General features: G+C 38.8%; 1 protein-coding gene and 1 long non-coding RNA gene across 9 annotated transcripts in view; one reads left to right on the forward strand and one right to left on the reverse strand.

Moving 5' to 3' along the window:
* The window catches only part of FAM13C (family with sequence similarity 13 member C), a 141,597-nt gene that overhangs the window by 47,855 nt on the left and 68,586 nt on the right, over window positions 1-25,156 (forward strand). For all 8 annotated transcript variants that reach the window (XM_033208698.1, XM_033208697.1, XM_033208703.1 and 5 more), the window contains one exon: window positions 16,279-16,397. In XM_033208698.1, the coding sequence (XP_033064589.1) occupies window positions 16,279-16,397 (119 nt within the window). The remainder of the gene's footprint in view (window positions 1-16,278; window positions 16,398-25,156) is intronic.
* Window positions 1,923-18,070, reverse strand: LOC117082140. The gene is made up of 3 exons (XR_004436486.1): window positions 17,970-18,070; window positions 7,774-7,941; window positions 1,923-2,194 (listed from the first exon to the last, which is right to left on the reverse strand). It is a non-coding gene; the product is annotated as an uncharacterized LOC117082140 (long non-coding RNA).

Consider the following 25,156-nt stretch of genomic DNA (forward strand, 5'->3'; position numbering starts at 1 on the left):
GGTAGACATCAGGATGAGGGAGAAGCAGGGAGCTGGCACTAGAGGAGATAGGATTATAAATCTCTGGGCAATGGAGATAATATTCTGATTCAGAAAATAATAAAAGTCTTTGCAGACTCTTTTTTTAAAAAAGTTTTTTTTTAATCAGAAAATTCAGTAACTTCAATAATTCTTGAGCATTGCTTTATTTTCCTATAATTGAAATGTTCATTATTTGGTTAAAATTTCAGAAATGACACAGCTAGGTTTATTACAGTATCTGATTGCAAGGCCATACCTGTGAACACATTTTGTTGTTGACTAAGATACCTTTGAAGTTGGTTTATTTTGGCTTTCTCTTACTTGTGAACTAATTGCTAAATGTGATTTGTCTCAGAGCCTTTTAGTGTTGTGTTCTTTAGAAGGAAATGTTTCCATTGCAAACAAGACTAAAAAGCCTATCTTCAACACACACACACACATAAAATAATCCTCTGCCTCCTTATTTTGGAATGGATGATTTTAATCAGTCACCTTTTTTTAGCTTTAGCTATGTTGGGATCTCTGTTATATTTTGAAAACAACCTGCCGTATGCACACTGAGCTGGCCTTTCCTTTCGCTTCTCAGACTATTAATTTCACTAGCAATCACTTTTGGGGCAAAACCATCAGTCAGTTTTGCTCAAGTTGCCAAATTAGGTTCGATAACGTGGTGTTTCATCAGTGATGCTGGGTTGAGTGTGCCTAAGGGGGCCTTTGTTTTCCCTCTTGTAAGTTGAGGGGAGTAAAGACATGAGTGACAGTGGAATTCAAGAGCTGCCACCTAATTTATCATCCCTGTACTGTAGGATGTGGAAAGGATGGGATGATGGAAGCTAGACAGGAAGTTTGTAGGGGCTGGAATGTAAGGGTCTTGGATTCCATCCTAATGAGTTTTCTTATTCTGGTACTTTGCAAACATTTTTCTATTTCTGTGTTCTAACAGGTGATGAGACTGAACTTTTACCATGAGAGGGAATTTCTTTGAAATCTCCCTATAGGAAATATTTTCCCTTTTGATATGTTGAGGGGAGTAGTGGGTCGAGTAGTGTCTCCCTTCAAATTCATGTCAACTTGGAACCTCAGAATGTGACAATGTGACCTTAAATGGAAATAGGGTCTTTGCAGATATAATTAATGTAAGAATTCAGATGAGATCATCTTGAGTATTTAGGGTAAGCCCTAAAGCCAACACCTGGTGTCCTTACAAGAAGAGGAGCAGACACAGAGAGACATGCAGGGAACAAGGCCATGTAAGGATGGAGGCAGAGGGTGGAGTGATGCTGCCACAAGCCAAGGAGTGCCAGGAGCCACCTGGAGCTGGAAAGGCAAGGAAGGATTTTTCCCCTAGAGCCTTTGGAAAGAGCATGGCCCTGCTGAAACCTTGATTTTGGACTTCTGGCCTCCACAACTGTAAGAGAATAAAGTTCTGCTGTTTTTAAGACAACAAATTATGGTAATCTGTCACTGTAACTCTAGGAAACTAATACAAGAAGGGGCTTCCTGAAGTTAGAGTGGGCTGGCTCCTTGCTGCTCCAGGGGAACTGGCAGGAACTGATGGGATTCTGTTCCAGGAGTAGGTGAGGCACTAAGTAGACTGCCAGGGCAGAGACATATGGGCATAGAGCACTATGACTGGGATCCAGTGACTACACAATGGTATGGAGTGGGGACTTCTACCTTGGGGAAGCTGAGGCAGGTTGATGACTAGTCATTTAGGTTTAGTAGTTGTATCAGAGATGGAGAATTAGCTACAACGTGGCTGGTAACCAGGTAGAACATATGATCTTATGGCCTGGCTTTCTCAAAGTCATAAATGTAGTTGACAGTTTGTACAGGATGTTAGTTTTATTATCAACTTTGGCACAGTTAGATGGCAAGATGCAGAGTTTATTGACTGTCAGTCCAGGTTTTGAACCAATAAAATGATTCAGGACCCTCTTTCTTCATTCCTTTAACAACCAACTTTGGAGGGTGCCTCTGCTTGAGAGGCCATGGACCTCTGTAGTTGTGGACGCAAAGAGATATGGGCCCTGGTGTTTGGGTTTGTTATCTGTCCTGGGGAAACAGTGAGAGGAACAGACAGTGGAGTCCTTAGCATGCACTGGTAAGAGCACTGCCTCTGTTGTCATTCTTTTCATTCTTGAATCTCAGTGAAGCACCTAAGGTTAACAATCTGAAAAATGAGGGATAATACGACCCACCTATAAGGTTGTTTGAAAGATTAAACGAGATAATCCTTTTAAAGTATTTATTGTAATACATAGTACATCGTAAAAGCTCAATAAATGTTAGAATGTTAGCTATTAGTATGGTTATTGTATCCTAATACATTATGACAATAGTGAGAGTGAAAATGAAAAGTTCGGGCGGGGCGTGGTGTCTCATTCCTGTAATCCCAGCACTTTGGGAGGCTGAGGTGGGTGGATTACCTGAGGTCAGAAATTCAAGACCAGCCTGGCCAATGTGGTGAAACCCCATCTCTACTAAAAATACAAAAATTAGCCAGGCATAGTGGCAGGTGTCTGTAATCCCACCTACTCGGGAGACCAAGGCAGGATAATTGCTTGAACCCAGGAGGTGGAGGTTGCAATGAGCGGCGATCATACCATTACACTCCAGCCTGGGTGACAAGAGTGAAACGCCATCTCAAAAAAAAAAGAAAAGAAAAAAAGAAAAAGAAAGAAAATGAAAAGTTCCTATCCTCTCTGGAAAAGACTGATTGTTCTGTGGCCACAGTGACCAGTAACCATCAGAATGTGTTTTGTACCTGTTTAACTGGGTCAATAACAACTTACTTTGGCAATCATTTGTGCTTCTGTGAGCTAGCCAGTCACTTGCTTCTGAAAGCTAGCCAACAACACACAGAGTTGTAAAGCCAGACAATTGGCAACAGCTAAACTCTAGTGCACATGCCCAGGCAAGTCAGCCAGTCAGCAACATTCTCATTCCAGCTTTACTTATGCAGCTAAAGGTCAGCTAACGCCTAAACATTCCAGCTTCTGGAAGTCTGCTAGGGCCTGCACTCTAAGGGTCTCCAAGCCCTAGAGAAGATCAACTCTCTCTGCTTTGCTCAGGGAGAATGCCTCTGAAAGTGCAGTTCTTCCTAGCTTTAGCAAGCAATGAATTCAGTTTTTTGTTCAGATATTGGGTAGGGACCTCTTTCTTCAATGATAGAATTACATGTAAAGTGCTAAAAGATCACAAAAAAGAGGGATATATGGAAAAGTTCACAAAGAGACGATTCTTGGCCCAAGTTGTAAAATGGGAGTTATTTGAGTAGAGAAAATTCCAGGAGGAGGGAGATTTTCTAAGCTGAGGGAACACACTGTGAGTGAAGACATGAGTGATAGTGGAACTCAAGAGCTGCCACCTAATTTGTCATCCGTGAACTGTAGGATGTGGAAAGGATGGGGTGAGGGAAGCTTGACAGGAAGTTTGTAGAGGTTGGATTGTAAGGGCCTTGGATTCCATCCTAATGAGTTTTCTTATTCTGGTGCTTTGCAAACGTTTTTCTATTTCTAAGTTCTAACAGCTGAGGAGACTGAACTTTTACCATAAGAGGGAGTTTCTTTGAAATCTCCCTATAGAGGATATTTGTCATTCTGTTTTGGCTGCCAAGCATCTGAACTCTGTTCTTGTGCTTGGAGAATTTCCCATTGGAGGGAGAAAAGCAGAATGCTTTATTCACTATAAAAGCTGAAAAGGCCACTATTTGTTTTTCCAGCCTCCCTTTCAGCTAGCGCATGGACACAACCGGGGTGATACAAGTCAGAAGTACACACCCTAATCTTGGTTTGAGATGAGAAGCCGAGAAGGCAGCTCTAGGAGTGGAAGTGAATGCAGCAAGAAATGAGATCTGAGCTGTGAGCAGTGGTCATAGTGGTGGTTCCCATTGTTGAGTGCATGGTGTGAACATTGCATGCTGCAGAATTGACCTCTTTTCATCCATCCTAAGATTCACATATTTTCAACACTTTAACATCACTGAAGTCAGGATGCTCCTTATAATCAATGTTGTATAGAAGCTGATAAGCAGCATTATTATTATTTTTTTCTTAAAAAAAAAAAAAAAAAACAATGATCCTAGGGTCAGTGTCATTGAAGATTTAGAATGCTTAGTGTGGCAGAAGAGTCCATGTTGGATTATTTTTGAGAACAATTTTACTGTGCTCTTGGCCTAGTAGTCCCTTGTCTGGTTTTCCAACCATTTAAGTTATTCTGTAAGCTTCCAAATAAATTCATCCTTTGGTTAAGTTACTTAGAGTTTGTTTCTGTTGTTTGAAGCTAAGAACTCTCACTGGTATATGCTTGTCATCTTAAGAAGTCTTGAGAATGCTGTAGTTTATTAAAATATCTACTTTGATTCAAAAAAGCTTTTCTCTCTAAATCGTCACTTAAGTTTGATGTCCCAGGATACTATGAGTTACGCTAATAACTCGTTCAAAAATATTTATTGAGTCTCTCCATGTGAGATTACAGAGAATGGGTTCTATGAGAGAATGGCCTTCATGGAGCTTTCATTGCATTGTGTATCTGGTGGGCTTGCATCCCCCTGCACAGCATCTTGCCATTCCTATCCTCTGTGGACTTAGCCCCAGGTTAAGAAGCACAATGCAGGCCATAGAATGCTGATAGACACTTGAATTTAGGGAAGTGATGTTATTGCATCTGTTGTTAGGGACTGGTCCTTTCTTCCGTTATTCTCTTTCTTTATTATTATTATTTTTTTTTTTTTGAGGCGGAGTCTCGCTCTGTCGCCCGGACTGGAGTGCAGTGGCCAGATCTCAGCTCACTGCAAGCTCCGCCTCCCGGGTTTCCGCCATTCTCCTGCCTCAGCCTCCCGAGTAGCTGGGACTACAGGCGCCCGCCACCTCGCCCGGCTAGTTTTTGTATTTTTAGTAGAGACGGGGTTTCACCGTATTAGCCAGGATGGTCTCGATCTCCTGACCTCGTGATCCGCCCGTCTCGGCCTCCCAATCTTCCGTTATTCTCAACGTCATTCACCTGGTGAAATCTTGTCTGCCTCCAGGGATTTCCTGCATCTTGAAGCTATATGGAAATTAGTTTGAGGAGTAGCACTGGTAGGGGGTGGGGTAGCCTTTGGGTTAGAGACATGGGATATCTATTGACCAAGCTGCAAATGCCTTTGAGTTCAATGTTCTAGGTATCAAGCTTTTCCTTTATTCCAGATATATGCTAGGTATCTGAATTAAAGTCCTCCTCAAAGTGAATGGTGCTAAAAGTAATATTTGGGTCTCATAGGTCCTTAGGTTTTTCCAAAGTCCACATAAAAACTTGCCATGTGTTACCTTTACGTAGAATATTCAATTCAGTCCAAATGTATTGTCTGATCTTATTGCATAGAAGGAAGCATGCTTTCTAAAGGGAGATCACCTCTGGGGGAATATATTCTACTTGTGGCTGAAGAGTCTGATAAAATACTTAAAGAGATAAACACCCCTAATGACTGTTAGTTGAGAAATGAGATATAGAAGCTATTTGAGCAGCCTTTGATAAAATGAAAGTTGGTCGTTGTAGAGTTGGTCCTGCTTTATGCTAACATTGTAGCTGGAGACCTTTTAAGAGGAGCTAATATTTTGTACTTTTGTGGAACCTGATTCCCCAAATCTAGCACCTTGGGTATTGCTGAGGGTATACTGGAGTGTTACTGTTTACCTAATATTAAAGTCTTGACATCTTTGAATTACTGTTAAAATGCAAGTGAATCCTAGGCATTCACAAGATACCACTATTTTCAAAATGTTTCTTCTCTTTAGATATCTTAGAATAATTTTCTTGTCAGGATTTGCTTTATTATAGTTGTTAATTTGTTTTTAGTTTGAGATAGCACTGTACATAATATTCCGTTTCCTCCTTATTTTTATCCCAGTTTTTAAAAGTTTCTTAAATCGGTTTGCATGAAAGTGAAATCCATGTCAGCATTTCTGGTTTCTGAGACAATACTGTTTTCCTTCCTCATTCCCCCACCATCTCTTGACTCTCTCAAAAGAAAAAAAAAAAAAAAACCAAACAAACAAAATACAGAACCATGCATTCATTGTAAGATGGGAGAGCTCTGACGTTTCCACAATGTCTTTAAAAGGGGAATGTTGGAATGACATGATTCTCCTTTGTTAACTGGTCCACATTTTGTGAGAACAGTTGTACTTGCTCTAAAATTCTCAATGACTGTTTCAGCAGAAGGAAAGGCAGAGATGTCCCTTGTTGATACAAGAATATAAGGACAGCCTAGTGTTGAAAGCTGTGGCATTAGTGCAACAGCTTTAGTAGCTGAAGTAATATTTGTGATGGTAATTTTGGATTTTTCTCATGACTGCTTTGGAAATAGAAGAATAATTTGATTCTTGCTAAACTAAATAAAACAAGGGAGCTTGCAAAATGAAACATTGAGGGGTATTTGAAAGCAAAGAATAACAGACACAGTTTAATAATTTCAGAAAATAATATGGTAGAGATTCTGTATCAACAGGTTGTTTGCCTTCTCAGCCCCCCAAAAAGGAATAAAAGGTAGGCTTTTCCCAGGAAGGTAGTGCTGTCTTTTAAGTAAGAGAGTTTTTATTTTTTTATTGTTTTTTGAGATGGAGTCTTGCTCTGTCACCCAGGCTGGAGTGCAGTGGCGTGATTTCGGCTCACTGCAACCTCCCTCTCACAGGTTCAGGTGATTCTTCTGCCTCTGCCTCCTCAGTAGCTGGGACTACAGGCAGTGCCACCATGCCCTGTTGATTTTTTTTGTATTTTTACAAAATACAAAATTGAGAACAATTTTACTGTGCTCTTGGCCTAGTAGTCCCTTGTCTGGTTTTCCAACCATTTAAGTTATTCTGTAAGCTTCCAAATAAATTCATCCTTTGGTTAAGTTACTCAGAGTTTGTTTCTGTTGTTTGAAGCTAAGAACTCTGACTGGTATATGCTTGTCATCTTAAGAAGTCTGGTATATGCTTGTCATCTTAAGAAGTAGAGACAGGATTTCCCCATGTTGGCCAGCTGGTCTCAAACTCCTGACCTCAGGTGATCCATACACCTTGGTCTCTCAAAGTGCAAGTAAGAGGCATTTAAGGGATCTTAAACCTCAACTCAGAGGAAGATGATTTAAATTATACATATTTTCTTAATTCATATTAAAATCACAGAAATTAAAGCCTCACGTGGTAACGTATGCCTGTAGTCCTGGCTGTTTTGGAGGCTGAGACGGGAGGATCACTTGAGCCCAGCAGTTGGAGAGTCCAGCCTGGGCAGCATAGTAAGACCTTGTCTCTTACCCAAAAAAAAAAAAAAGAAGAAAAGAAAAGAAAAAGTGACAACAGCAACAAAAATCTCCCCAGAAATTAACATTTCCTTTTTAAAATCGTAGTAACCCTTTGAAGTCTAAATAATTCACTAGCTTCTATACTAGACCTGAGAGGCCATGTGGCTGAGAAGTGAGGACAGGCTTGACAAAGGGGCTTTCTTATCGTACCTCTGCTCTGTGCATAGGACTAAGTTCTGATAGAAAGGCTTAAGCTTGTGGTGCCATATTTATAGGTGCTGACTCACTGCTCCAGTTGTTCCATTTAACCATGATTTTTGATTCCTTGGTTTGAAAATTGTATTCCTGTATTAAAGTTTAACACAAGTAGAACATAAGGAACAGTGGCACCTATTTTAAAGAACATCATTTATAACATCTCAAGACAGAAGTCATACTATTGAGTGTACTTTTACTAATATTTAATGTTTCTTTTGTTGTCTTACCCTGGTTTTCCTTATGGAGTTAAAATTCGTTAGCATTTTGTTGCAATATGAAACAAGTGGGTCAGGCAGTGAGCTTTCTTCTTGAAGATTCCATGACAACCCACTCTGCATTTTCTTCCTATTTCTCTTTCTTGGTCTTCTCTGCAGTATCTTTTCCATCTGCCTGTCCTTTGAATGTTTTAAAATTAAATATTCTTATTTTAAATTATAAAAGCAACACACACTCATTAAATAATTCAAGCAATTAAGTAACTTATCAATTATATCCCACATAAAAACCATAACTGCACAGTAATAATACACACACACCCACACATACACAAACATATTGATCTACCCCTCCACCTCTCTATGGGTTCTTACTATATATACGTTATTTTGCAGCTTGAGTTTTGATGTAAAAATACACCATCAGTGCTGTATATACTGGCATTCCTCAGGGTTTTCTCCCAAGATTTTTCCTCCATCTCTGTCTACTCTGAATTGTGTTACCTGACTTGTGGTTTTGGTCACCCTCCTGATCATTCTCAAATATGTATTGCCAGCCCTAGTCTGTCTCTAAGATTCCAGCTCCTCTATTTATCATTGCCTACTTAGATGCTGCATGGGTTCCCCATACCCAACTCTCCCTGAATACTGTTTCTCTTCCTGTGTCCATTTGAGGGAGCAGCAATAGCATTCACCCCATTTTCCCACATTGAGATTTGGCATCACCATCTGTCCTTCTTTTTCATTCAACCACATTCTGTCAATCACCAGGCCTATTTTTTCTATCTTTTTAGTATCTTTTTAGCTAATTTGTTATTCTCCATACTGCCTACCACCTGTGTCATCCAAGTGACGGTCATCTCTTGCTTGGGATGTTCTAACTTTCTAACTACCCTTCTTTCTTTGATTCCTCCTCTTCACCTTCTAATCCATTTGCCACACAAGCCCAAGGTGATTTCTTCCAGCGCAAATCTGAACATGCCTTACTTATAATATTCAGTGGCTTGCCATTGCCAATGGAATAAAGCCCAAACTCTTCAAGACTAGTAGTCTTCATACTTAGAGGTTTCACATGATCTGGCTTCTGCCTGTGCTTCACCTGCCTGGTTGTTCACCATCCCCACCTTTGACTGTCACTCTAAACATAGTCACTCATCCAGAGTTCCTTGAACATTCCATGCTCTCACTTACACATGTTTGCCTTGATACATTCTGCCTCCCCCTCATGCTATTTCTTCCAGTTGATGTTCATTTATCCTTTAGGCTACTTCAGTGATACTTCTCCCAAGAGCTAGGCTTGGTGTCATTCCTATATATTCTCAAAGCATCTCACACTTCATCCTTATCCTGTTGTAGCATTGATCATACTATACTGCAATTGCCTGTTTATAGTTTGTGTCTTGCCACCTCTTCCATCCCCCACCACCATTGCCACTACTAACTTGACTGTGGGCTCCCTGAGGGCAGGAACTAGGAAGAGCACAAAATGTAGCCCCTGAGAGGGACCAAATATTTGATGAATGAATGTCATCAGAAAACCAAGATCCCATAAAGCTGCAGAGATGACCAGTTTCTGAATCCTAGGAGTTACAATGGTCAAGTCTAGTGCCATGAAGGAGTGAAGCAATGTGATCATAATCAGAAACTATTTGCCTTTTGCTTTCCTTCATGCTTTATGCTGTTTGGAGCCTTCTGTAGTCTTAGCAATGTGTTGTAACTGGAGAGTTGGAGACCTGTGCAAGGCCTGACTCCTCAGTGGGGCAGGAGGAGAAACGCAAGGATTCCTAGAGAGGGAAAGCTAGATTTTGGTTAGCTGATTGTCAAAACACTCAAGGCAACTATCTCACATCTCACAACTGGTAAATCCTGCCTCCCTGCCTTCAATCTCAAGCTCATTAGAGAGAAGACTAGGTTTTTATGAATCTCCCTCACTTCAGAGTCCCTGTGTCCTTTAACCCACATGCTAGAGAGGAGAAAAAACAAATACTACTGAAAACCCACGTGCCTCATGACTCTGTTTTCTACTCTTTTGTATATTCCATTGATTTTACACTTGAATACCACCCACCCCAGCTGTTACATTTTAACTGTGACTGTATTCACACTGACTTGCATGGGATACTTCTCAGTTCTATAGTAAGTATATATAGTAACATATAATGGAAAGAACTATGGATTTGGGTTTAGGAGACTGGGGTTAGGAACTGGGTGCTGTAGCTCAGTCATATGATCTGGTGTGGTCCTATTTTATATAATTTTGAATGAAGTATTGAATATAAAGTATTAAATCACCTTTAAGGCAAACAACTTGAATTAATGCAATTCCTCCTAAATCGATCAAGAACTATGTAATATCAAAGCTGTTTGGGCCTATTGAATTATAAGCTGTATTGATTTTATTGAAATATTTCCACATTAGCTGATGAATGGAAATACCCAATAACTGCTGTCATGAGAATATAGTCTTAAAATACACAAATGTCAGTCAGACTTTGCAAGGTCTTCAGAAAGGCACCTCATGTATAAAAGGCAATCTTTCTGGCCTACGTAAGTCATCTGCCTTTTCTTCACTTCATTTTTCTCACTGGGGAAAACTGGGGGACTAAAACTTACTTCCCAGTAAATGAGAAAATGTACATAGAAGGTGCCTAGTTTAGTACCTGGTACAGAGCAAGCACTTAGCGAATGTTATCAGATTTGGAAAGTATATATGATAGACAGCATAATTGAATGTCTGTTTTCTACTAGAAATTCTTACAACAAAGCAGTAAACTGGGTAATATATATTATAGCTTAAAAAATTAGAATCAGGCCGGGCACAGTTGCTCACGACTGTTATCCCAGCACTTTGGAGGCTGAAGCAGGTGGATCACCTGAGGTCAGGAATTTGAGACCAGCCGCCAACCTGGTGAAAACTCATCTCTACTAAAAATACAAAAATTAGCTGGGCATGGTGACAGGTGCCTGTAATCCCAGCTACTTGGGAGGCTGAGGCAGGAGAATCACTTCAATTTGGGAGGCAGAGGTTGCAGTGAGTCGAGATCATGCCATTGTGCTCCAGCCTGGGTGACAGAGAGAGACTCGGGAAGGGGAACATCACACACCGGAGCCTATCATGGGGAGGGGGGAGGGGGGAGGGATTGCATTGGGAGTTATACCTGATATAAATGATGAATTGATGCGTGCTGATGAGTTGATGGGTGCAGCACACCAACACGGCACAAGTATACATATGTAACAAACCTGCACGTTATGTACATGTACCCTAGAACTTAAAGTATAATAAAAAAAAAAGAAAAAAATAGAATCAGAGGACATCTTCATGGATATGTGTGGATTTTGAGCCTATGACTGCCTTTTCCCATGATTTATTTTATTTCTTTGTTGAAATAATGAGTAAGATGGCCAGAAATAAGTTTTAAAAATAGATCTGAAGAAACTGTTCTCTTAGTTCCCTATTTCTTAAAAGGGCCAGAAAATTTTAAATAATAGACACACATTTTTGAAAGGACATTTAAGTCAACTCATACAGAACCTCTTTACCCTACTTATGACATGAATGTAATAGTCCAATAGTTTCTTTTATCAGGGTATAAACATCTTTAAAATTCTCCAATTATTCAGAAGGACATCAAGTTACTTTCACAGACATGTGAAGGTTAAGAAAAAAGGGACTCTTGGGTGATGTAGGATAGGGTAGATTTACACTTTCTCTTGTTCACCTTAAGAACTGAAAATACAAGATTTTCCAAACTATAGTGCTATCAGATATATTAATCATGTCTTAATTGGAGCTTTGGGGAAGTCCTTGCTCTCATAAATACAAGGCATTATTAACAATAAAGTGATTAGGCTACAGAACCATTTAATTTAAAATTTAATCCACAGTTGACGAAAATAAAGTTTTATCAATTTGGGGACAGAATGAACATAGAGAAAACCTCAAGTATGAGAAGATGAAGATTTGGTGTTCCGATTGACTACATCTTGGAGGGAAGATTTACAGGATGTATACATCCTTGAGGCCCAAAGTTACCTTTCTGACTTTCAGACAGAGAAGATGGACAAGATCTGGATTAGAATGGAAAATTGTTCTGTTTTGTTTTTCTTTATGGCCATGAATTTGTACACATGGAGGAGTTTGGAAGGACCTGAAGCAATGGCCTTGCCATTTGATCAAAACTAGATGATCCCAAGTCCTACAAGAGTCAGCTGAACTCACTAAAATTGCAATGAGAACAAAATATCGTATTTCCCCGTTCTGGTTTAGAGGCAGTTAATTTTTCCTTAAGTAAGTTTGGGTTTTGAGCCTCTTGAGTTAATAGCTTTCCTTTTGCTATCATGCACACTCTGCTAGCCTCAGCACCTGGATCAGATAAATAGCCTAAATAATGCTTGTTTCATGGACAGATTTCTTATGAACTATCTCAGAATGTAGTCAATTTGATGGTCCCTGCATTTGGCAGAGAACCAACAAATCACCCCACTGAGGTGGACTTGGGACATACTAGGGGTGAGGCGGAGGGTAGAAGAAGATGGCTGGGAACAGGAAAAGATGTGGAATGCCTTTCCTTCCAGGTGCCCATCTGGGCTACACTTGGCCAGATGGCAGGAAGACCAAGCATGGGGCAGAGCATTTTGGCTTCTTCTCTCATTCCCCTTGGTCAGCTTGGATCTGACTATTTGACAGACACATTAACACAGAAGTAAAAAGTTAGAATCTGCTCTCTTACCCTTTAGTCTGTGTCAAACAGTAGATTTTAAAGTTCTTTGGGGGCAAGAATGTCTTATTCACTTCTCTATAACCCTCTCAACTATTAAAATGCTTGGTATATAGTAGTGATTTTTTTAGGTAAAAATATATCTTAGTTATTTCAGAATACATACCCTCCTTTAATGTTCTAGAATTTTTGAGCTGAATGTTACAGTCGATTCTAAACAGAGTGATGAAGCTTAAATGGGCAAAGGTAATCAAATGTGTTCTTTATTTCCTTTCTTGATGTTGTCACCTTTTTTGGAGGTGGGGGATGGGGACAAACTGTTAACTCTCAATCTTTTACAAATACGTTATTTACTCTAAGGACTTTCTTTGGCAGCCCTAGTTAATGTTCACCAGATGGTGGAGTCCAACTGGAACAGAGAAACGGGCTTACCAAGGAAGTAAGCCTTGGCCTCTCATGAATCTGGTTAAATCTCTTATAGAGGCAGATACATTTGATTGAGTACTACTATTCTTGTTTTGTACTCTTTCCTTTATAACTTTATGAATAAATGACAGCTGGCAGCACAAGACCTTTGAAAGCTACTGTTCTATTAATTCAATAAGATGATATCCCCATTTCTTCTGTCTTCTTTCTTTAAGAGAAACTATGAAATTATGTTTTAAAGCTGGTGCAACTAAGACTTGGGTTTTCCTCGCCTTTTCCCTGTGAGGTACTTGTGGCAGGACTTCTTGTGTGGTTACATGCCAGGCTGTCCTGGGGATGCTCTGTAGTTCCTTAATGCCAATGCACACATCTGTTCAGGATTTCACCTTTCTCATTTTTGAACATTTCTTAAAATTGATGGATGCATTTAATGTAACATTTTTTCCCCTAAAAGACTGTTATGTAATCAAACCAATGATGGCTTATAATTGATGGTATCTTAGAAGAGAGGAATGGTAATGTGTTTTAGTTATCTATTGTTGCATAACAAATAACCACAAAACTTAAAATAGCAATAATCATATATTATCTTTCATGGCTTCTGTGGGTCAGGAACTCACCTAGGGCACACTAGGGAGGTCTGTGTCTGCTTCAGGCTGTCTGGGGTATCAGCTGGAAGACTTAAAGCCTAGAAATGAGAAGCATCTGAAGGTTCATTGATTCCCATGTGAACTTTGCTGGGGCTATTGGCCCACAAGTGGTCATTCCATAAGGAGATAATGGAGTGGAAGGAACTAAACTAAAAATCTTTATTCCTTTTCTTATGAGTGAAATATTTTCCAAGATCATAATGATCTCTGGAAGGAAGAATACATTTGGTATTTTCTAAGAAAGGCTGTACTTGGGTTTCTGATCTGAGCGGGGCTTGTAGATCCGAACTTTGAAACACGATCTAACTTTTGGCATTGGGAAGGGCAGCCTGTTATGACAATCACACGTACATGTCACATCAGAGCCTGTTCCATCCATCAGCATTCAGGACGATTTGTACCAGACTTCTTATTTAGTCTTCCCCAATTCTCCCTACCATCTTGAGGTTTGAAATTCTTGGTGGGGAAAAGAAACACAGGTGACAGTGACACTCTTTTCCCCATTTGAATCAGGAACTTGATAGTCATCTGTGTCCAAATACTCCTTATCTTTCCATTTTAGAGAAGAGTTCTTCTCTTGCAATCCTTTGAGATTTCTGATCTAAGCATATTAAAGAGGCACTTTCTCTAAAGTTCTTGTTATTCATATCTAAGATACATCCTAGATCCAAGGGAATCCAACAGTGTTTGGCCTCTCTAACCCTTTTCAACTTTTGAAGGTTCAAATAGTTAGATAAAATACTATTTTTGAAAAAAAAAAATCAAACACTACTCTTTCCTAAAAGATTAAAGTTTTAATAAAATGGACATTTTGGGTTTAAACCTTTTAGCGTTCAGAGGGGCCATTTCTTAAGGCCTACATCAATTGAGGTTTCTAAATATAATGTTTAAAGTAATATTGCTATTAGTATAGAAATGTGAAATAAGCATTCCACCACAAAAATAGGTTTTATTTTGCTAAACTCATTTGGGTTAATTCTACAAGGATTACCTGAGCACTAGGTTCAGAATATTGAGCTTTAAGAAAATGTTTGTAAAAGCAATATTGTTGTCAGTAGTAGTTCATATCTGCTGTGTGCCTCCAATTGGCAGGCACTTGTGAAATTCATGGTATTATTCTCATTTTGCAGAAGAGGAAACTGAGCCCAGATAACTTATGTAATTTGGGCAAGGTCATACACTAAGCAAGTAGCAAGCAGAACTCTGTCTCACATGAAAACCACTGTGTGGGGGAATTTGACCAGTATTTGGGTAGCTATAGAATTTTTCTCAAGCAACTACTAAGTCTAGGGGACTAGTGTATACTAATGGAAACTTTTCATGTGGAGTATCTTCTTACCTGAAGCTGGAGGCTTCAAAGAATTAAAGAGAGGATCTTGATAGGGCTAATGCTTTCCTTTCCCACAACTCTGCATGACTGTTCCTACTTTACCCCTTTCATATGAAGGCATTCATATAATTTTGTTGTAGAGGCTTGTGATGATGACTTCTTGGCAAAAAGCCTCACCATGTTGTTCTAGTGTGCTGGAAGCATGATTTCTAAGACACCTGATACATTGACACTTGTAGCGACTTCAACCCACACCCTTAATAGAGGAGCTGGGTCTCTATTGTGACCATAATATATTGCACCAGAAGACCCAAATTCACTGCATTGCTTGAATAATTTGCCTGTATAATGGTACCCATCTGGAGCTACTGAATTCCTCACAGATTTCGTTTTAGTATCTCATATATTAGGTTAAAGAAGGACTGTTTTATTCTAAAGAAAGTTTTTCAGTTAGAGGTTTGACATGGCTCAAAGACGACGGTAGTGAAACTGTTGGATATATATAAATCTTTCATTTTTGGTATGTATGCATGTCTTTGTATTGAATCCAGATTAGTTTTGGTTTTGGTGTGTTTATTCTGTAGATTGTTTAGCACTCTGAAGTTTTTCTAAGTTAATGAGCAATTACATCATGGATAACCCACATTGTGGTTTCTTTAGATGCAGTGTAGCCAATGGCAATAGTGTGTGTGTATGAGGGGGTATGTATGAGTGTGTGTATGATAGTGTGTGGCAGGATGATGGAAGAGATATCAAGGACTCTCGAGATCTGGAATTTATAAAAATGATTTGTTCTTTAGTTTTCATATTAACTTAAATTTTTCTCTTATTATAGAAATAATGTTTATTGTAGAAAACTTGGAAAATACATATGGGCTCCCAAAAATAAATAAACATGACATCTCAGAGTTAGTCACAGTTAAGATTTTGGTTCAGCTTATTCCAATCTCATGTGTGTGTGTGTGGGGGGGTGTGTTTGTGTGTGTGTGTTACTATGTGTGAACATTCATACATATGTTTATTCTTGCATAAATAAGCCTATACTATAAATATTCTTCTATGAATTATCTTTTCAGATGTATCCATTCATTCAATATTCTTCCATGGCATCATTTTTAATGTCTGTACAATTCTTATTGTATGGCTATGCCATATCTTTTGGACATTAGATTTATTATTATTATTTTCTTTATTCTGTTTTCTTGCAGCAACTGACTGATAGAAGCTTTTAAAATTTTGGACCACTGAATTGGCTCTCTTCCCACACTACAATCAGCAGACTGTGTTATGCATTGCTGCTTCCCTGCCCTGAGACCCACTTCCGGCATAATAATGCTATGGAACTCATTGCTGTTGACAGCTCATCTACTTTTGCTGTTTCTTCTTGCAGGAGACAGAGCATGTGGTATCCAGCCAGTCAGAGGGTCAGGTGAGAGCAGGAACACCAGCTCATGAGAGTCCACAAAACAATGCCTTCAGGTGCCAAGAAACAGTGCAACTTCAACCAAGGTGGGCCCTTTGTTGTCAGAAGCTATTCTGTGCTTGTGGTTCCTTTCTCAGAAATGCCAACTGTGTGCTTGCCAACCCACACAAGAGGCGAGACTTTCTGACTTTTGTTGGCATTCCTTATAGTCAGAAAAGCTGCTTAAAGGGGCCTAGAAGGAGAATCGCTGAGTGAGTTTAAGATAAATGTAAATGACCTACTTTCTCTGGCTTCCATTTGAAAGTAATCTGCCTTAAGTCTCAGGGGGAAGTGGAGACAGGTTCAGCCCTTGAAGAGAAATGCTGATTTCATCCATTCTTATTCTTTATTCTATGCTAGAGGGAGTTAGATTTTCCTTTGTGATAGTGATAAATTTGTGATGACCATGTAGGCACCACACCAACTGATTTTTACATAGTCTCTCATTTAGCCTTCTCTACTTTCTCATAAAGCTGTGTACTCATAGTCTGAAAGATATTAAGGCACTTGCCTACTGTTGAACAAGTGAAAAAGACTGAGCCAGAATTTGAACCCACAAATGTCTGATTGCAGCATGGCAGGTGCAGATTCTGTGCTGACCCAAGTGTCTTCCAGTGACCTTAGCCCTGACATAGCCCCAGGATGGCCTCTCTAGCCTGCTAGACCTGCTGGAGACAGCCCTGGATCCAGGGCAAGGATGTGGGTGGAAATCAGCCTGCAGAAAGGTTGGCATGACATTCTGATGGGAGCCTGGCATTGCAGCTGTCTATGGAAAGTCTCTTCTGGAAATAAACAGAAGAAAGAATTCAACCGCTAGTTGTGTCAGCTGTCTTTGTAGGATCTTGTGTACAGTGTAATCATAGCCCTCACTCAGTGGAAAGGGAGGGCTGTGTTTCTGAGCCTGACCTTTAGAATTGTTTTTCTAAGGCAGCACAGTCTAAATCAACAACTACAGAGAAGATTGGCTATGCTATGCAGTTGTACTTTTAAATACCCAATATACCAAATTTAAAGATTGGAGGGGACCTCAATATAATATTCCCTATCCAGGTGGATTCATGGCCATCTTTTATAACCCTCTTCACAAGCTGACTTTTTTTATGTGTTTATTCTTACCTGACCTCAGGTAATACCTGTTGGATTCAGCCTTGTAATTTCTCCACTAATCAAGACATTCTACCTCCTATTTGAGGTATTATTGTAAGAAAGCTATTTTTGGCTACTGGAATCAATTTAGTCAGTGACCCACCAGCCTGATGACTGTCTCCCTCAGCAAGAAAAAAGTCAACTATTATTCCCATGCATATTTCAAAATAGTATAAAAGCAAAACAACGCAAATAAAAACCCAAACAAAGTCATTCATGCTTGTGTATGGAATGTATGGTGGTCCTGTAGGGGTAGATATTTAACAGAGACCAACAGGGGAAAATGGTATTAGCAATTAACCTTCTCAAAGATGCCAGATGTTCAGTAAACTTAAAACCATTGTGTATCCCATTTTGTATTTCTCTTCCTCTGCCCCTTAGCAAACCTTCATAGGATCCTAAATATCTTGTCTTTTTCTCCTCCCCGTCTCCCATATTTCATGTCCCACTTTCACAGAATTGAGCTTTCTGACCTAGCAACATTCCAGACTGTTCTGTGCACTGCTGTCAGCAATCGCAGGATCTGGTGCTAAGTCACATATCAGGAGTGCTGTGAGGGTAGTTATGTCTAGTGCTGTTAGTTAAGTAACCTTTAAACTACAATTATTTATCACAACCATGGTGACATCACCAAGGGACATTCTAATGGAACTTAAAAAAATCCATCTGAGAATATTACAGGGATTGTGAAATTTGATGAACTGGTGAAATGAGATCCGAGGCTAAAAACAACTTTTAATCAGGTAGCTCACATTCCTGATAACATTCCTCTTCTGTTTTAAGCCAGCATCTGGCCAGGTTTGGGTATATCATGCCAAATAGAATCTTGATAGAGACATGATACTGTAATGGGACACTCCAGACCTAGGTCTGATTCAGAGTGAAGGAATAAGCCAGGCTAAGTCTCAGCAGGTATAAAATGCCATCTTCTTTGGCGCAGTGGGTTGGGGGAGAATGCTATTAACATAATGAATACTGTAAAAAAAGAGATCTTTCTTAGATCTCTCTGTAGCAAGAAGCCACCTTACTCCTTGGGGTCACACATCATTTGGGTGAGATTCAAAGGAGTAGTCAGTCTTCAGAAAATGAATCCATCTTCAGGGAGGTGAGATTTTGGAGCGGATTGAGGTCATGAGGTGGGCATTGATCTTTCCATGAATGCCAAATAGTTTCATACCTACAGCTCTCAGAGTTCTCATGTTGTATGTTGGGCTCTTTTGAGCACAAGGATCCTTTATGTATTTATGCGGATGAGATTCAGGAAGGTCTATGAACGTGTTTGCCCATGTTTCTGTGTATATATACCTTATTATTGCTACTGTAATAACTGACCATGGCTTTAAACACAAATTTATTATCTAATAGTTCTGTAGGATAGAAGTTCAACATATGTCTCCCTGGGCAAAAAATAGAAATAAAAAAATAAAATAAAAAGGTGTTGGCAGGGCTCCATTCCTTTCTAGAGGCTCTAGGGAAGAATCTATCAATTTCCATGCCTTTTCCAGTTTCCAGAGGCTGCCCACATTCCATGGCTTATTGTCCCTTCCTCCATTTGCAAGCCACCAACATTGCATTTCTCTGATCATTCTTCCGTAGTCACATCTCCCTCTGATTATGGCTGGGAAACATTTTTTGATTTTAAGGATTCATGTGAATAAGTTGGGCTCACTCAGATAATTTCCCTATCTCAAGGTCCTTAATTACATTTTCACAGTCCTTTCTGTCACATAAGGTAAGGTGGCAGAGGAGGGACAAGGATGAAGACATGGACATCTTTGGGGAGCTATTATTCTGTCCACTACATGTATGTTTATTTTTTTCTAGTGAAAATCTCTAAAACATTTATCAGACTCTCATATGGCACATATAACCCCAGAAAATATTTAGAACTCCTGTCCTAATGTCTGTCTACCTCCAAGTTTGAAAACACATGACTCCAGAGAAGATTCAGAACAGTTAAATGAAGGTTAGCCTAAAGCTGCCTCATTACATATTTTAAGTTCAGCCCAAAGGTTTTTCTGTACGTCGTGAACTATAACCTAAATGGAGTTGTATACAGACTGTAGCCTACTCTTGCGCCAATCACCAAGTTGTGGCCAAAGGTGGCCAGCTGTTCAAATAAGGCAAACGCCGAGTTGTAATGAATCCAGCTGTTTCTGCACCTCACTTGTGTTTTCTATATGTCACTTTCCTTTCTCTGTCCATAACTCTTCTTCCACTATGTGGCTGCGCTGGAATCTCTGAGCCTACTCTGGCTGGGAAGGCTGCCTGATTCGTGAATTGTTCTTCGCTCAATTAAACTCTTTTAAATTTAATTCAGCTAAAGTTTTTCTTTTAACAGAACCCTTGTCCTAATGTCTTTCTACTTCCAAGCTGGCTTGTTCTTCTGATTTCCCTTAACAGAGCCAGTCTCAGATACAGTTAAAGCCACTTCCATCTTCTTTCACTGCACCCTTCCTCCCATTTGCCATGCCCTGCCCTTCCCTATATTATATTCCTTGGCCTTATAGTGCCACACATTAGAGGACACAAATTTGGTGTCCTACAGGTGTATCTGGTGTGGAGACATATTTGACTTGTACAAAATTAAACAATTTTGAATCAACATTTTAAAATCAAAAGTTTTTACAGATTTTTGGCTTTCTTTGGAAGAATCTGAAGGTAGGATAACCCAGGGCCTACATTCCTCCAAGGCAACAACTAGCTGGAGCTGAGGAGTAGCTTTCGATTTTTTTTACAATTCCTACCCAGCTCTCCTCATTTATTTATGCTCTTTGCTGACCTTCTATAGGCATTTGATTTATAATGCCTGCTTCAATCCTTTTCTTCCTGGCAACTGCTGCTCCTGGGGGCTCTGTAGCTCCCTGGAGCTGAGTCCTCCTGCAAGAAAATGTCTTATCATACAGTGATGGCTGATATTGTCTTAATGCCATCTTTTCCCCAGATGACATGTTTTCATTTGAATATGGACTTTCAGAGCATGAGTGGAAGGGCTGGGTTACTACACTACTGTGGCATACTCCTCAATACCTGGTATTTTCAAAACATGTAAAATTAAAGAACTGTGGTTACTTAGAGCTGGAAGAAACCTTAGTAATCATTTAATACAATTCATATTTTCTTCTTTGACACCCAGTGAGGCCGTGATTTGCTCAAGTTCTCTCTCCCCTTGATAATAGAACCAAGATTAGTACCATCAATCTGTATTGAGTTGCTATTTAATGAATATGCATTAGTTTGACTGATTTTTAGAGCTAAAGCCAGTGCCAATCCTGTAAACCCTCAGATATGACAAAGGGAAATTTATGAATGTAAGAGAACATTAATGCAGTTGGAGATTTCTTACTAAGCTAAGTAAATTTACTTTTGAGAATGATTAACTCACTTATATTTAAAATATTGTATTAAAATTTATGACGGCATTAAACCTTTAATGTTGTTGAAGACCTTGTCTGTATAAACAGGAGCTATTCTGTAGCATTGTCTTACTGTTAATTAGGTTGGTGGTTACATTGTGAGCTCCAGTTGATTGGCCTCTTCATCCAGGTTCCCACATTAGAGGAGGCTGAAGATCCTTAGCGAGGAAAATGGCCTTGGATGGCGTCCACTATTTTTTGACATTCCAGATGAAAGAGAAAGCTGGGGGCTTTGTTGCTTTATAGAAAGAGGAAGTTTTGTTGGCAACAACTTTTCTATGGGGGATAAATCCTTTCATCTTTTGTTTTTGAGATAGATAGTGTGTGTGTGTGTGTGTGTGTGTGTGTGTGTGTGTTTGAATAGCTAATTGTTTCTTATTTAAATGTTTTTCATAGAAGTAAGCAGAGTCTTAATGAGTTCTGCTAAACAGAGAAAGAATGAGTAAGAGAATGAGCACTGAGATTTTTCATATTAATAATACAAAAGACATATCTCCCTTCTTGAACTGTACCTGATCTCTGCATATTTCTAGGATGTTCTTCTCCTCCCTCATTAGCGTCCTCCTACGGTTTTGTTTTGTTTCTTTTTAAAAGGAGAGCAGGGATGAGGTAGAGATAAAAAAAAAAATAGCTTGTCTTCACAGTGCTTTGAGACTCCCTGGTATACAGTTGGATAATGAGTGAGTATTGACCTAGCTCACGTTGACTATCCCACAGAGAAAGGGAGCCAGATAGGAAGGCTCTCCTTCACTGCCCACACATACTGCCTCCCTCCATGGACACAGAAACAACCTGGTGGAAGGAAAGAATTTTCAAACGAAGAGATCCAGGGTCTTATCTCACATCTATCAGGTGACCATGGTCATTTCACTCAAATTTCTGGGCCCCCTCCTCTAACATAAGGAATTTGGGTCAAATGATTTCTAGAGCTTCTTCTGGCTCTAACATTGAAAATGCTCAACACTCTAGATATTTAAAAGATTAGATATGGGAAGACTTTAGCTTAAGAATACAAGCTCCTGAAGATGCAGATGAAAATAATTCCCCCTCCCCTGCTGTAGAGCACAAAAATCCCACACCCAGTCCGTAAACTGCTGATTGAAAAAAGAGCCCACACTTGATTATTTTGGAAATGAAATACTTCTTTTTTGTTGTTTTTTAAAGGAGACTACCCTTGGTCATTTGATAAATTGTTAGCACCTTCACTAATAATTTGGCCTAAGGATAAAAGGGAAACTTAGAGGCATTCTCTCATTCAAAATGCTACTACTACCACTGCTACTAATAATAAAATAAGTGAAACATTGAAAAATATAGAAAATCGCAAGGATGTAAAAATGACTTGTTATCTTACCTCCCAGATATAACTGCTATTACCACTGTAGTGCACATTCTTATATTGTTGCTATTGTTTTAATGTTGTCATAAAGAGAAATTGTGTATGAAAGGGGCTTCTGGATGCACTGGGCTTTAAATCTGCTAGGAGCACTATTTACTTCAAGCAGGTCCTAGAGTAGAAAGTTAGACAAGAATGCATTATGATTATACAATAATCATGTATAGCAGTGTGCTTTTCTACATAAGACCAGTAAGATGAGTAATAGAGTAGTAGGTTAATTATCACGAGATTGGTGAGTTCATTTATGGCTAAATTGAACGGTTTAATTTTTCATAACAAATATTCTAACATACAATTTCTATAAGAAACATGTTTACAAGCTTTAGTATCATTATAGCCCTTTGTTAGAAATGATATTTCAAGGAGACCAAACAGGAAACTTTGTCCTTAACATCTGAACATCTTGGAAAGTTTCTTGGCTTAACATAAAATAGATTTAAGAGAAATTTCAATAATGATTATAGGAGACAGAGAATGTATAAATTTAAACCTAATTTAGAACTTTGACCAGCTGGTTAAGTGTTCAGTATTCCTGAGGCCACTAGAATGGGGCTAATCTTTAACTTACTCTTCATCTTCCCATGAAGCCATGGCTACTCCCATATTTCTGTTATAGTTATTTGTCAATGAGGTTATTCTTTTTCAAGCTTTACATTAAGTACTACAGACACACACATACACACACACGTTATGTATAGTGACATACACATACACACAGAGCTCCTACTCAACCCTCCATATGTTTTTTTCTTATATTCTTAATGCTAGATTAAAACATTTTTGGGATTAGAGAGATAGATAGATGTATATATACATGCACACACATATATATCTCTCTAAGAATATATTATATATAATTACATTGCTTTATGTTACATTATAATATACATTGCTATATATTACATTATGTTATACATAATTATATTACATTGCTATGTAACTTATTTATCCTGCTTAATATTATATTTTCCATATCATAAAATACACTATAACATATGTAGTGGCTGTAAAATATAGTCATGTACCACATAATAACGTTTCAGTTAACAGTGGACATGTATAATAGTGGTCCTGTAAGATTAAAATACCATATTTTTACTCTACCTTTGTATGTTTAGATATGCAAATACTGCTGTATTACAGTTGCCTACAGTCTTCAGTACAGTAACATGCTGTAGAGGTTTACAGCCTAGAAACATTAGGCTATACCATATAGCCTAGGTGTGTAGTAGGCTATACCATCTAGGTTTCTGTAAGGATACTCTGTGATGTTTGCACGACAATGAAATAGCCTAAGGATGCATTTCTCAAAATATATCCCCATCACTAAGGGATACATGACTCTATTTCCTTTTACGGATATACCATCATTTATTTAATGAAATCCAAAGTATTTGATATTGCAGTTACTTATAGGATTTATATTTGTATTTATTGCTGTAGTAAACATCTTAAAAACAATATCTTTTTGTGTATCCATTATAGTTTTCTTGGTTTGTGCTTAAAAGTCAAAGTTGTCTAGGCATAGGATTTGGAGTAGCTAACTGAAATGAAACTTAAGATATAAATTTTTAGCCAGGCACACTGAGATTACAGTTCATGCTTGTAATCTCAGCACTTTGGGAGGCTGAGGCGGGCAGATCACTTGAGGTCAGGAGTTTGAGACCAGCCTGGCCAACATGGTGAAACCCCATCTGTACTAAAAATAAAATACAAAAGTTACCTGGGCATGGCGGCACACACCTGTAATCCCAGCTACTTGGGAGACTGAGGCATGAGAATCACTTGAACCTGGGAGGCAGAGGTTGCAGTGAGCTGAGATCACGCCATTGTACTCCAGCCTGGATGACAGAGCAAGACTTTGTCTCAGAAAAAAAAAAAAAAAAAAAAAGATATACAATTTTCAGTTATCTGATCATGGAAGAAGATAGGGATATAATAGACAACTAGTAATTTTGAGAGATAAAAGATAAAAGTCATGTGGGTGGATTTCTGTATGTGTTGGAATCATAGGATGGTGGCTCTGGGTGGAATGTTGGAGACAATCCAGTTTAATCGCTTCCCCCTTCCTTGTGTATTCATTAGATATTTCTGTTTCATCCACTAGCCTTCATGGTTTTCTAGTTCACATTGTGCTAAGGGCAAAGTGCTTCTGGTTTTAACATTCCCAGAGGACATTTGAAAGTCATGTGGGGGATGGAAAAATTCTTTGTTGTATGGGATGCCTCATTCATGTCAGGGACTCTGACACCTTTGGCTCTAGCCCACAGAATGCCAGTAGACAACTCCAGCTTCAGTAATAATCACAAATAGCCCCCAGGTTTTCTACATGGCCCCTAGGGGACATACCATCACCCTGTAAAAACACAAAAACAAAAAAACCCCACTAAATTTCATGATAGATACATTATCTAAAATCATGTTTTATTTGAGTCTTTATTAACATGGGGACATGATCTATTTATAGGTGGAAAAAAGCAATTACATAACAGTATCAAAAGATGTTCCTATTTTTGCTTAATATATAATTATTTACAGAAACATATACTAGCAAGACATAAATCCGTATTTTGGTGGTGGTAATTTTGAGGGGAGATGAATTACAGGTGATTAAAAAGATATTTTTTGTACTTTTCCTTTCCAGGTTTCCCCACTAGCGATCCCCTAGTAAGTTTGTAACTGGCAGAAAGTGATAAGTTTATGTTATTTGCAAGACAAATAATAGTACCTACTATTTCTCTGGCTTTATTTATTTAGTAATGATTAAATCTTACTTTGAGACAGACATGACTGTTAGGAGAATATTAGGAGAGAACAGATTTATTTTTTATTTTTGTTAACTGGG

The sequence above is a fragment of the Trachypithecus francoisi genome, unplaced genomic scaffold, assembly GCF_009764315.1.
Source record: "Trachypithecus francoisi isolate TF-2019V2 unplaced genomic scaffold, Tfra_2.0 Lachesis_group9, whole genome shotgun sequence".
In the NCBI taxonomy this organism is placed as follows: domain Eukaryota; kingdom Metazoa; phylum Chordata; class Mammalia; order Primates; family Cercopithecidae; genus Trachypithecus; species Trachypithecus francoisi.